The sequence below is a fragment of the Branchiostoma belcheri genome, unplaced genomic scaffold (assembly GCF_001625305.1).
Source record: "Branchiostoma belcheri isolate BF01 breed outbred unplaced genomic scaffold, Haploidv18h27 scaffold96, whole genome shotgun sequence".
In the NCBI taxonomy this organism is placed as follows: Eukaryota; Metazoa; Chordata; class Leptocardii; order Amphioxiformes; family Branchiostomatidae; genus Branchiostoma; species Branchiostoma belcheri.
Window position 1 is genome coordinate 1,265,514 of NW_017804642.1, and position 13,646 is coordinate 1,279,159.

The window sequence follows — 13,646 nt, forward strand, 5'->3', positions numbered from 1 at the left end:
CTCATCCGCCCTCCCTCGTTTAGCTGTCCCCTACCTGCTGATCTCTACAATTTTCAAGTCTTTGCACTTCCTCATCATCTCGGTCCCTCCTTACTCCCAGGTAGGACCTGTCACTTGATTATAAGCTTCCTGCTTCCTCTCCCTAAAAGTGCGTCCTTCCGATGACATACCCCGACTTGCACCCATGAAAAAAAAAACAACAAAGACTTGTCCAATATCTTACTATGTGAAGATACGTCTAACCGGCTAACGTTCTTGTCAGATGCCGCATGTATGATGACTAGTAGGATTGCTAACGTTCTGGCTAATGACGGAATATTGTCGCCCTTTTGTGCTGTGATACAATATTGTTGTCATCACCATCAGTTATACCCCGTGAATCTGTTTGTCTATAGGGGACAGGATGGACTGTAATGATGGCAGAGGATTCCGTACCGCTGACATTATGCCGGTAACAAATTTGGTTTTGAGAGCATCAGACAATGACGGAAAGGTTTGTGTCCTGCCTTCTACCTTGCCTCTCAAGACTAGCACGGAAACGGACGGAGGCTGGGAATGGGAGCTATGTCTTCGGCGTTTGTTGGGCCATTTGCTGGGACCAGTTTCGCCCAACGACCCGGAGATTGACTGGCCGTCGATTCCAAGGGAATCTGTGCACCTTGACGCGAAAAGTTTTACCTAGGCTTATTTCAGAGGGGCTCCCAAAGGTGAAATGTGACGTTTCTTTTTGCCTTCATTGATCTCATCATTGCCTTACTACGTCAGAAAACGCAACCCGAACGTGTCCTCGAACTAGATAAATGGGTTCAATTTTTAATGGTATTCTCGCCGTATGAGAACTTTAAAGGACCTATCTGGGTAACGATATGATGGAGCACGATTGACCAATCAGGACACAACGAACCTGACCTCTGACCTCACCTCCTGCTGTGGCTTCTAGTTCAACGAGAGTAGTTCAAAGGGCGTAACCGTTAAAACCGTTATCTAAGTTTGAAATCCTTATGTGGTACCGTGGAAGGGGTCAGAGCCAAGACTGCCTCTTTTCACATCATGTATAACCAGATGAGCAAACTGTCGGTCCGACGATAGACCTACTGCGAGACAGTGAGAAAAGACAGAACAAATGTAGCATTAACTAGCAAATTCGAACTATACTAAAGCATTGTTAACAAGTATAATCCTGACAATGCAACGATAACCAAGACCAGGGATCTTCTTTTCAGCCACTTTTGTATGGACAATGCGAAGTCGAGAAGCTGGTGCAGTCAAATTCACTATGCATCCATAGAACTTCGAACGGACCTTACTTACATCTTAATGCGAGAACATGTCCACTCCACAATAACATTCTAGCCAAGCAAAGCAATGGAAATGGCACGCCTTGATGCATGCATGGTAGATAACGGTTAGTAGAAGAATGTAAACATATATGGCACGATGGCATTATTCAAGACATTGGTCAGCCATATCTTATCATCTTTCTCAAGGCCTTGTACATGGACGAATACAGCAAATTCGAGCGGCAGTAAAAAAGGCTTCATGCTCAATGGACAACTTTGTCTTCCTAGGACGCTTCGTAAGCAACCGTACTCTGCGCAGTTGTGAAATGGAACCTTTCCACCACCTATTCCTGTCTAGTGCACGATGCATGATACACAGAGAAGAGGGAAAGGAGGACAAATAAAACAGTTTTTTTGTTACTTTTACTTGTTGCTCTTTTAGGCAACAAAACTTGTATCGTACCTTCTATTACTTAACCCAGATCATCTTGCTCACAACTAAATAAACGCTCTGTCTATGAAGAATCGAAGTGCAGTAGTTTCAAAACTAAATACCATCTAAGGATAATGACTTGAACATGAATAAACATTGAGAGCTTTTGTACAGAAAAAACGATCACTGTGGTAATTGATGCTCATAATATGACACAATCAACTATCGTGAATCGTCAACAAACTTTGTGAATCAGTCGAAGTCAGAACTCAGATATACACCATTAACAAGGATATCCAAAACGTGCATAGTAATACCTTTGGACATTAAAATGTTGGAACAAGAAATGCCTGCTTAGAAAAAAAAGGAAACACCATCACAGCTAGGATTTGCAGTCTTTGAAATATCCGTGTAAAAATGATCATGGTAAAATCGACAAATGTGCATTATAGCATTGATCAAGGCAACAAACTAGTTTATTACAATGTTTATGTACCAACAAACAATGAGCTCTTAATTCCTGTGAGCTAAACAAAGGTTAGAAATTATTTGCGACGTTAATGAGTATACGATAGCAATAACACAATTGTAAGATGGAGAATATCTGTATGATGTACTGTGTTCAGTGGTTTCTTCGCGTTTAAACCGTTTTGTTTGAAATCTCTTGTGCTGAGGTTCAAAGGGATCAAATGTGTTGCTTCGTTTCGTTGGGTTTCGTCTGCGCAGCCACGTACGAAATAAGCGACTACCAGGCCCTCCGGTCCTCCCAGTAGTAATTTTGGCCCCTTGTTATTTCTTACGTTAATTTTAACACCGTGACTAGGCACGAAAACAAAGTTAGGCGGGGACCCCCACCACCACCGTCCCACGAAACGCATGTCAATGCTGCAGAGCACAATGCGACGGGGCACTCGCCACACTCGACTAGGAAAGGGGACAAGCGCAACTTCGTGGCAAAGTGGATAGAGGATGTAAACTACAACAAGCACGATGGCCCCCCTCCGCCTAGGTTTGTTAGGTGAGTATGCGCGTACGTTTATGTTTGCATTCAATCTTTGAATTAACATAATTAAGGCTGAATTTGACATTTGAATTAAATAATCTATGCTATTCATGCATTTAGCTTATCTTTTATCATGCATCTAGTGTTCATTTACAGACAATCAACATTGTTTTTATTTAATTTACAAAGACATAGTACTTTTTTTAGTTCTAGAGTTTGTCCCTGTTTAAGGACAACTTTATGGTATGTTTGCGATCACCCACTGATTTCTGAGCTATGTTGGAAACTTATCTTAATGAAATCAAACGATTGGACCTATTACATTATTACTTCACAGTTTGTTTTCCGCAATGAATGCAAAAGAACATTCTTAGCACTAACGCTACACAAGCACAAACTGTCCCGGCATTCATTGCGGTAAACAAACTGTGACGTAATAATGTTTCGGGACCAATGACGGCCGGCCTTTTTTCCACAGGTCGGACAGCCCGAAGCACAAGGTGAAAATGTCGGCCAGCCCGGAACCAATACGTAGGCCTCAGACCTTAAAGGTGCGCAAATCCGACTCCTCTCTTTCCTCTAGTGGACAAAGTGGCCTCAAAACTATCAGGCCCAAAGAAAAGCCCAACCCGTTCGCTAGGTAAGCGCTTAAGTGAGACAAAGGATGGGGAGCTGGGAAGAGGGCGCGACCCATGGACAAGAGACCGACTGTGGATCACAGTTATTTCTGAATGACAGGTGTCTGTCATCACAAGGGACATGGAGGGAAATGGTAAGGCTCACGGTCAGTCCTGAACAAACTCGACAGGTGATCACTGGACTTGAAATCTGAATTCATTGCTTGGTTTCTATGATTATGAATTATGAACTGATGGTTATGGTACTTCAGGAGGAACCGTACATACGGTACTACAACATGCCCGGAACTGTCCGGTTTAATGTGGGGAGGGTATTGTGAAGTGTGGCACGTCTGTGGCCACCGCTGACGTGTTCTACTGCTCTGTCCTTCGCTTCCGTGTGAACAGTGGTAGAACAGTGTCTATCGCACGTACGGCACCCAGCTATCATCTGTGTGCGGCAGTATGGCACTGTCACTGCTATACTATTGACAGAAGCCAATATTGATACATGAGAATGAATAAGAATAGATCACATAAGTAGTTTCGGCTGTTTTTGATACCCAAGATGGCTACGGTAAGTGCTGAACACACACTGTGTTTTCGTGTCAAAACTGAGAAATTGCGAGACTTTGTGGCGAACGCGAGACTCGAATAGCACGACAAGCATTGGCGGACAATGCTTTAAAACTGATAATGTCTGTCACAGACGGAAAGCAACCTGGGAGAAACGTGTATCTTCTGTGGTAGGTCGGTGTACTATACAGCGGTGCATGACCTAACGGTAAATCGTTCCAGATCGACAATAAGATTAACAGGCTCAATTCTGTATATCAGCAAAGCTTCACGAAGGTGACCATGTATCTGCTTGGCATGCATAGTAAAACTTATGCTCTAGACTCCAGATCAGATGAGCCTGTGGACATGTGCACCGGCCGTTACGTTGTAAGTCCGTGCCCTGGCCGTCCTTCTTGGTTGCTTGCCTTCATTTCAGGCCACACCAAGTAATTTTTATGGATGACGTCCACGCGCACATTGATTTTGCCCTGTTCCCATAAAAAGAAAAAAAAAAAAATTCCGCTTCTTGTAAATATGACCAAAGAGTCACGACAGTGGGATAAGGGAAGATGTGATTAAAGCAAAGAAACAGGACTGGACGAAAACTACTGTTCCGCTGCATTCAGTGCTGTTTTGATGACGAATAAAAGACGACTTGTTGGTTGTTAAACTGTGTTCTCTCATTCAAATGTGTCCTAACATTTGTCGTCCCTTTGTATATCTCAAATCTAGGCATCTTGCTTTTTTTGCCCTTCTTGTTTTTTTTCGCGCTCTCGCATTAGAGTTAGGGTCTCCAGAGGACGTCAACCATAAAAATTACATGGTGTGGCCTTAGGTCAATATATAGTTTTCGCTATTGGCAAATCATATTCCGACCGATCGTTAGTGATAGCATATCTTGCTAGTCCATTAGCCTTAAAGAGAGTAGAAGTAGTTGGTTTATTTTTGGTATAAAAGCATGTTGGCAGCCCAAGGGCTGAATTGTACTGCTTCCTTCACACCGTTGACCGTATGTGTATCAAACCGAGATAAGAAAACTTTTAACAGTGATGTTGAACGGAGGGCACGGACATGCAACAGGCTTGTATATTCTGCGCCAGGAAAAAAATGCATACAAGAAAAACGATACTCATATCAACGCGATGGACACGGGCAGACGAGTACACATTACTTAGGGTTCTAAGGCATTCCTGAACTGACCGCCTGCGTATTCAAGTGCAATTTACACAATCTGTATGATATATGCACGGTATCTATGATATTGTACGACTAGCTGGCGAGTAGAGATTAAGAAAGACATAAACCATTCAAGGCTGTAGTTGTAAAAGGGCCGGGAAGCATCTAGTGATCAAAGAACAGTAGTGTATGGAAATATGTATCAGTAAGAACATATCGCTAGTTTCTGCAGCTAAAAATGACTATTGGCATCAAATCTGTGAGATCTCGTCATAGGAGTTGGCTTGAGACATATCAGATGGTCCATTGCGATGTACATTGTAAATTGTTCGATTGCAACAATAATTCATTTTATACAACGTGAACAATTGCTATTAACTAAGGTAAACACGTCGATGAATATGGTCGACGTCTTCTATGATCGCACAGTTAAGTATATCCTTTGTGAATACTCGTTTTATTTACCCTATTTATATACTCAAGCAAAATGTAATGAACAATAATTGTAAGGCTCCAAGAAATATTAGTATTCATAGATGATATTTGCAATTTTATTACCTTATGTGTAAATCGATTGACAAAGCTTTACTTTTCTATTAAATATGGTCAGCTTTCATACGATTGAAAAAAAAATTGAAGGTCAAATATGACTGTTGAAGGTCAAAGATGGATGAATAAAGCAAGCAGGCCAGGAGGGTCAACTTGTCTTGTAGAAAATAATGCAATTCCCGGCAGCATTGTTGGCTACCTCCTGTCCTCTGGCGTGCATGCTTATGACATTCTCGTTTTCGTGTCTCTTTTCTTTTCATTATGTAAGTTCTAGCGGAGGGATACATGTCTTAGCGAATCAACGTCGACGTTTGCACAACAAGGGCGACCTGATGAGTATTATAATGGATTTGCTGAGTCCAACACAAAGTAGGACCACTATCCTGAAGAACGGTTATCAACTCTACTGCCTATTTGGCTATAGCTGAGTCATTTGTTGGACGTCATACGTGTGATGCCCTTCCATTTTCGTGTCATAACTTTATGAGTTAGTGTGTCCATATTTCAGCAGCATCCTAATGGCAATTATCGATCACGTTTAGGATATAGATATATTATTTCATCATATGCTGTCCATTTACAACTTTGCATGACCGATAGACTTCTGTTTGTCTCGGTTTTACTCTTTCCATTTCATTGATGACGTTGTGAATTTTGAGGAGGTAGGCCTGCTTTGTCATCATACCTTTCCCCGTTGTTTTCCCATTGTTTCCCCTGATTTGGTACATATATCCTGACTATGCTAAGGATAGTACCTGAATCCTCAACTGCATGACCAAGATCCTACATGTACATGCTGACAAGACCCCTGTATCGTCACACTACCGTCATAATAGACCGATCCTGAAGCCCCGCCCACCTCCGTCAAAACATAGAAATACAAATATTGACGGACATGCTCTCATTGGTCGAACCGCTAATTGCCCTTCTCTCATTGGTTGAACTTCTGATTGTGATGGACATTTGGGATCGGTCTATCATCAAGCCGCGTCCTTCCCCCAACCCTTGTTAGCTTCATCAGTACCTGAAACATAACCCCTATTAGTACCCAAACCCATATATTTGCCCTTCCACCACACCCTTCTGCGGTTTTGTTGCATCTTTACGTGATAATCAATGTTGACTTGGTATAGAGGTCAGAGGCAAGAGGTCATCAACATGGCTGCACATCTGTTTTATGCGCCAAACTAAACTTGCCAAAAGGAAAAGGAGTTCTCTTTTTTTCAACAGGAAATTTCTGAGTCGACGAAAAAAAGAAATATATGTGAAGGATTTCACAAGAAACTTTGTTCAACCAACGTTGAAGATGTCAGCATCAACATGACTTAATTCCATCTTTTCTTCTTTATACGTTTCTAGCTATGGGAGACCTCAATATGATAGCTACCACAGACCTGATCCCAGTGAATGTAGACTCTTCTTTTTCTTGGAAACCGCGTCGTCTCGCGCAGAGGTCACATGTGGCATGCTGACTGCGCGAGAGAGAACTAACTGCTGCCTATGCCGAGGGAATATGCTCAGGAACGTAGTCTACATCATATCTGCTTAGATCTGCTCAGTATGTACCCATCTCCATCCATGAGTGCACGACAGGGGACGAGGCACCTTTCCTCCACTCGACATTCCACATTCTGTGATTGCACAACGTCTTTCGAAACGGATATTTCTGTCGTTGCCTGGGTTGCTGACTAAACGTGAACTTCCTACGAGAGTTACCAGCTGAGTAGCAGCATCTTTCCACCTCTATGCATGAACCATAAAAACGCTGTTAATACTATCGACTCAAGTGACCTTTGTTATTCGAATGTCAAGCACAATTACTGGTATGTGAAATCATTGGCAAGCTCATTCGTTTGATTGAATATGAATCGTGACGTACAAGCTAGTACAGAACGGCCCAAGGGTAAGCCATCATCGACTAGTTGAACCTTGGTAGCCATGGTGTTGACCCATGGCCTCTGACCTTTCCCAGTTAACCGACAGTTTGATTGAGTAAAATTGACCACACTTCCAACGTACCGCAGACATTACAAAACTAGTATGTGGGTATCTGAGACCATCGCCTAATATTCACTGGAAATGTAACAGTGTAGATCAGTGAAGACCAGCACGAACGTTTTTTTTGCATGGACAGCTACGGTTGTTTGAACGTCTCCACATCAAAATCTCTTTGAAGAAGAAAATGAGGATATGTCATGTACCGGGCGTTTGGATGAACTTGGACAAAAAGGACGACACTCTACACGTACCCGTGGTCGGTCCCAATATACCGATCCTTGACTGTCCATCACAATTATCATTTCAACCAATGAGGGAATAGCAACTAGCGATTCAGCCAATGAGAGAGCGGCTGTATGTCCGTCAGATATTTTCATTCGTGCGTTTTGACGGAGGTGGGCGGGGCTACAGGATCGGTCTATACCTGGAGTTGGTCTACCCCTTGGTCTACCGGTGACAGTGTCGCCTATGGCCCTACTGTACACTCTGAGAACTGCTCACTACCGCACGTGACCGACGGACAGGATCGAGGCGATTATTTCATGGCTTGCCATAGGATTTCAGCATGCAACCAATGAGAAAATGGCACCTAGTGATTCAGCCAATGAGAGAGCGGCTGTACGTCCGTCATTCGTGCGTTTTGACGGAGGTAGGCGGGGCTATCCGATAGTGACTGGCGGTGTGTCTGGGGCCTGCTACGAGAGGTGGTTTCCAGTCAGCCTGACATGACAACCAACAAACGGCCCCCGACTCATCAGGACAGCCAGTAGGACTCCACTGCCCGTGAACATGGCGAACTCACGTGTCGTGAGGAATCTCACACCGTGCATTTCCTCGTTTAAACCTGGATCAGCCTATTAGACCCACTGCTTTTACAAGTGGTCATCTGATCAAGAAAATGGTATCTCAGACTTCGTGGATACAGGAATCAAACTGACGATGATAGGTAATGATTTTTAAGAAAAAAAAACCGTTTCAGTCGTTTATTGTAAGCTGAGCCCACGTCATGTGTAGATAGATGGTGTAGCCAATTCTAAAAGACAATATAGGTAGCTGCCAATTTAGGGTTAAGAACGACTATGGATGGGTTGAACAGCTCTGTTTTTTTTTCTGGTTTTATCATAATTCTAATGTTTAATCGAGGAAGACGTGACCTAACCAGAACAGCTTAGCAATTATGAGTAAGGCCACAGCAATTAACTTTTATGGATGACATCAGCACTCGCATGTCTTTTTGCTCGATTTTGAAAAAAAATTGTTGGTCTCCGACAGTAGACAACATGCCGAAATTGGACAAAATGATGTGACCGTTTATCGGGTTCAGAGACCGTCAGCGGTCCAGCAAACTTGAGGCATGAACGCTTTCGTTTGAAGTGTTAACGGTCTAAGGTGTTTCTTTGCGTTTGAATAATCTTTTCTACAATTGTTGATTGAGATGCATCTACAAGGACAGGTGACACTGTTATATACACGAATAAAGACCTGTTGGTAGTGCTATAATGTTTTGTCGCCTCAACTCTTAAAAATGTAGGAATATTGTTTTTTGGACCGCTCTTTTTTTCGACCTATCGCATTACATTTTGAGTCTGCGGTGGATGTCATCCATATAATTTCCTTACTGTGGCCTAAGATGCAGAGGTTGGAAGCCCTGCTGTACCATTTGATGTTGCATCTAGCCTTCCTCTCTGCAATCCCAACAGTCCCCTTTTAACAACGACATAAGTGTGGTGACCCCACCGCTATCAAGTGTTCTTGAGCTTCATGAAAGTTCATCTGAGTTGGTAGTTACAAGTTTAAAGTTAAAACTTTTGTTCCAACACAAAAAATTCTCTCACCCAGGCTAGAGCTTTCGACCAGTCACTCTGGTCTTCCTCTGAGTCATTAGACTGACCCAGTGAGGCTTGTCACGTGGCATCTTTGAAGTATGACGTCAACACTGGGTCAAAGGTATCTTGTAGACGATGTCGACCCCGTAACCCCCCCCCCCCCGAAGTGTTACGTCACACTTCAAAGAAGCCACGTGACAAGCCTCACATGGTCAGTCTACTGAGGAAGACCAGAGTGACTGGTTGAAAGCTCTAGGTGAGAGAACTTTATTGTGTTGGATCAAAAGTTCTAACTTTAAACATGTTCTTGAGCTTCTTTAACCTTCAGCCTACTAAGGTAGCCATTTGGCACCAAAATTGTGTTGGTTACTGGGTTAGGCAGCAGGGAGAAGGTTATGCTAACACAGTTCGCTGATTCTCCTCTGTCGTGCCCGTTGGTACATAAGGCCATGTTGATTTGATTATATGGATGACATCCTCTGGGAGCCCCAAAACTGATGCGAGCGTGCGAATAAAAAAGGTTTGGCAAAAAAAAAAAGTTTGGCCAAGAAGGTGGAACAAATGACAACAGAGTATAATCTACTCTTCAAATTCATTTTTTTTTTACATTTTCGTCCCTTTCGTTTGATTTTGGCATTCTACGACATTTGTATCGTTTTCCAATATTTTTTTTTTGGCAACTTACGGTACTATATATTTGCTCCTTTTGCAACTGTTTTGTACGATTTACAGAATGGTTGATTTTTTTTTTTGAAACGGCCGAAAAATTTATGTGCGCGCGGATGTCATCCATATAATCAAATCAGCATGGCCCAATGGCAGCACTGATAGATATAGTACATGTATATCATTCTGCATTCTGAACCTGTGGTTCTGAGCGTGCGATATTTACATTATTTCCAACTCAGTAGCATTACCAGATAGCCTGACTAAATCTGCGCTCCTAGCGGCCGGCCCGGTATTACACCAGCCGCCCCCAGGTGTAATACCGGGCCGGCCGCTAGGAGCGCAGATTTAGTCAGGCTACATTACCAGAGTCCAGACTGTACAGCATACACCATGCATGTGTAAACCTTAGTGCAGTTTGCTCCTTGTACAAATTTCTATTTATAAAAGCATTATATAAAAATAACTATGCAATAATAACATATTTGTAAAAGAAATAATAACATATCATAAATGTTCAGGATGGTTTTGCAAGTTTTCCTTTCCACACACAGGCACTGTGGTCCGTTTTGCCTAAAGCTTTGGAACTGCATCTTTAATACTAAAATGTCCAAATTTTGTGTGAATGAGATATGAAGTCCTTTGAAAGTTTGAGGATTTGAGATTGTCCAATAGCTGCCCTAGCTCTCGTTTCCAAGTCATTTTTCATGGAATCTACTCCAACGCAATACTTTTGCACCTGTTACAATCACCTGTTACCCAGCTGTGTGACCCACCTGTAAAAAAACAACAACAACTAATGTGCAATACATGCAATAGAGATGTAGTGTATATTCCGTACGTTTACAGAATGTATTATATCACATAGAAACAGAAATGACATTTGTAATAATTATTATATACCATAGTAGGACTCCCCTCAATGTAAGACATCATGATTGAGAGAGGTTGAGTCTCTTGTACTTATCTAGCCGATTTAAAATTGCCTTATGATACATATCATAATTTCAACGCCAGGGAACACCAAGAACTACATGTAAATGATACCGTAAGTTCCTCATTGTGTAATATCCATTGCCTTTGACTTCAGCGATGCTGACAGGTCCAAGCTGTTATTCACTGCAGTACCAGTACTGACCGCTAGTGGTCCCTTTTATTCAGTGTGACTGTGAGGCGTTACTACGTAGCCAGGACCTGTAGTGCTTACTGTTTCCTGGGCAGCAAAGACGACTTTGTACAAAGCAAACTTAGAGCTGAAGCGTATAACTTGATAAGGCTATGAATGGCAGACTTAATGTTTTCTATGTCAGCTATAATAATGTGAGTAGATAGGGCGTTGGGGAAAGACCTAGCGGGTGGTATATACGGCAGGACTCGAAATTAAAGGTGGTCCAATGGCCACTGACCACTAAAATTTAGACTGGGACAACTAAAATGTCACTTTGGGACATTTTTGGGACAATAGAAAAATAATCAACAACAATGTCACCTGTCTTTTGTTTATCAGGCACACGTCTCGGTTTTTGGATCCAGAAAAATCCCTTCGAGTTTCCTGTCTACTCTGCAATTATAATGCGCCTGGGAGTTAACATAAGCAAATAAAGTTGACTTCAAGTGGAAGAAATACAATACTTAAAAAAAAACAGGTTGGGGCAGTTCATCCTCACTTCGGGACAATTGAAATTTATCATTGGGACAGTGCTGGGACAATAAGGAGAAAAGTTAATTTCGAGGCCTGCATACATTCTGATTCATTGTAAAATCGTAAAATCTGACAAGGAATGGTACGAGGAACCATATGTACGTCATTTGTTATGAATTAACAAACCTTGAAGTGCGGCCCTACATATTTCGTTAAACATCAATTGCATTCTGGAAAAAAATCGGAACAACAGATAGAGAGAAGTCGTACAAACCAACAAGTGTCATTTGAACACCACATTTGAGTCAACTAAAGTTTCAACCCTTGCCGTGGGGTCATGTGGCGTAGCGGCAGAGTGCTCGACTCTGAACCAAGAGGTCCCGAGTTCGGAACATGCCACCGATCTTGTGCCCTTTGGAAAGGCACTTTACACGACTTTCCTCACTTCGCTCAGGTGAAAATGAGTATTGTATTGTCCCGTGTCCTGGTGAAGTTGAAAAAACTTGAGTGTGCCGTCACTACGTCTTGTGATTACATTTTGGAATATAAAAAAAAACCCTTGCCGACACCTACACTGTCTTTCTCCAATGTTCTATCAGAATGGACAAAATGTACAGACGCTCGACATGTCACTCCAATCGCCACATTTTATACGACAAAACGAGTGAAAGAAAAACTCTACTTGGACAGTACGCAACATTCTGGATAATATAAAAATCACGGGTAGGAAGATTTTGCAAAAAGACTCTTGCACCATTGAAATATTTCGACTGTACGTCTTTGCTTGATAGAGTGAGATTGCTCGTAGGCAGAAATAGTTAAGAGTTATAAATAGTACCATCAGTACAGACTGCAGTAAGCTAGAGACATCTGTCCGTGTGATCACCAAAGATAGCATCGAATGCTTCGCCTACATTACATGTATGTACTTTCCCATAAAAAAAGGCATAAAATCAAGACATGATGGAATCAATAAAAAGTGGAAATGCTACTTCATGTCTGTTTGTTGATGTGCGCCGCCCGTGACATACTTCGCATGCTACTGTAAACACACACACACACATATATGAATCTTGTCTAACATTTCTAAAATGAGATTCTGTCCTAGCCTGTCTCGGAATATTTGTCCTACACAACAGTGGATAAAGCCACATCTATATAAGGCTGCATCCTCTTATGATGAAAGTTAGGGGTGAAAAGTTGAATACTGTATGTTACAAGAAAAAAACACCAACAAATAAGTAGGTCACAACTCACAACAAATCTCATCATTAATAGATTATCCTTGCTATTTATTATAATCAGTTATAAATTAATAATCATTTATACTCATTTCTACATTTAGAGAGGCGCTATGATCCCCGGAGCTTGCGGTGCTGAGTGAGCGAAATTTATACTTATAGATTATCACGAATTGTTTTCTAATCATCAATGACTTTTAAGTCACAATAATTTATAATTAATACTTATTATTTGTAATTTATCATAAATCATCAATCATTATTGTGCTTTTATTTAATATTGAATCATGGTCCATCAAAAGATTTTGCCTATCTGTAAAGTCTAGGCTACGTAGAAGATGGGCCTGTCATGAGCCTACGGTAACGTCAAATGTGATATTCTTCAGCGTAAAAGCTAGCCTCTACCAGCAGGCTTCGGGAGATGGGTGCAAAAAGTAGAACTTGGCCAAATCGAGAGATAACATGCCAAGGGAGTGAGTCCGCTCATGGAGGTAAAAAAATCCCATGGTCCGCTAGAGAGCACATTCTTTAGCGGATCAACTCCCTAGGCATGTTGTCTCTCTACTTGGCCAAGATCTACTCTTTCCAGCCATCTCCAAAAGCCTGATAGAGGCTACGTAAAACTAGCCTGGTTACCAAACCTATTATAGCTCCCGA

At 41.9% G+C, this 13,646-nt stretch overlaps 1 protein-coding gene across 1 annotated transcript in view; it reads left to right on the forward strand.

Annotated features, from left to right (window-relative positions):
• Positions 1-4,347, forward strand: part of LOC109461760 — an 11,337-nt gene extending 6,990 nt beyond the window's left edge. Inside the window, exons 4-5 of the mRNA XM_019758152.1 lie at positions 2,537-2,731; positions 3,195-4,347. Of these exons, the coding sequence (XP_019613711.1) occupies positions 2,537-2,731; positions 3,195-3,360 (361 nt within the window). The 3' untranslated portion in view covers positions 3,361-4,347. The remainder of the gene's footprint in view (positions 1-2,536; positions 2,732-3,194) is intronic.
• Positions 4,348-13,646: the final 9,299 nt, after the last annotated feature.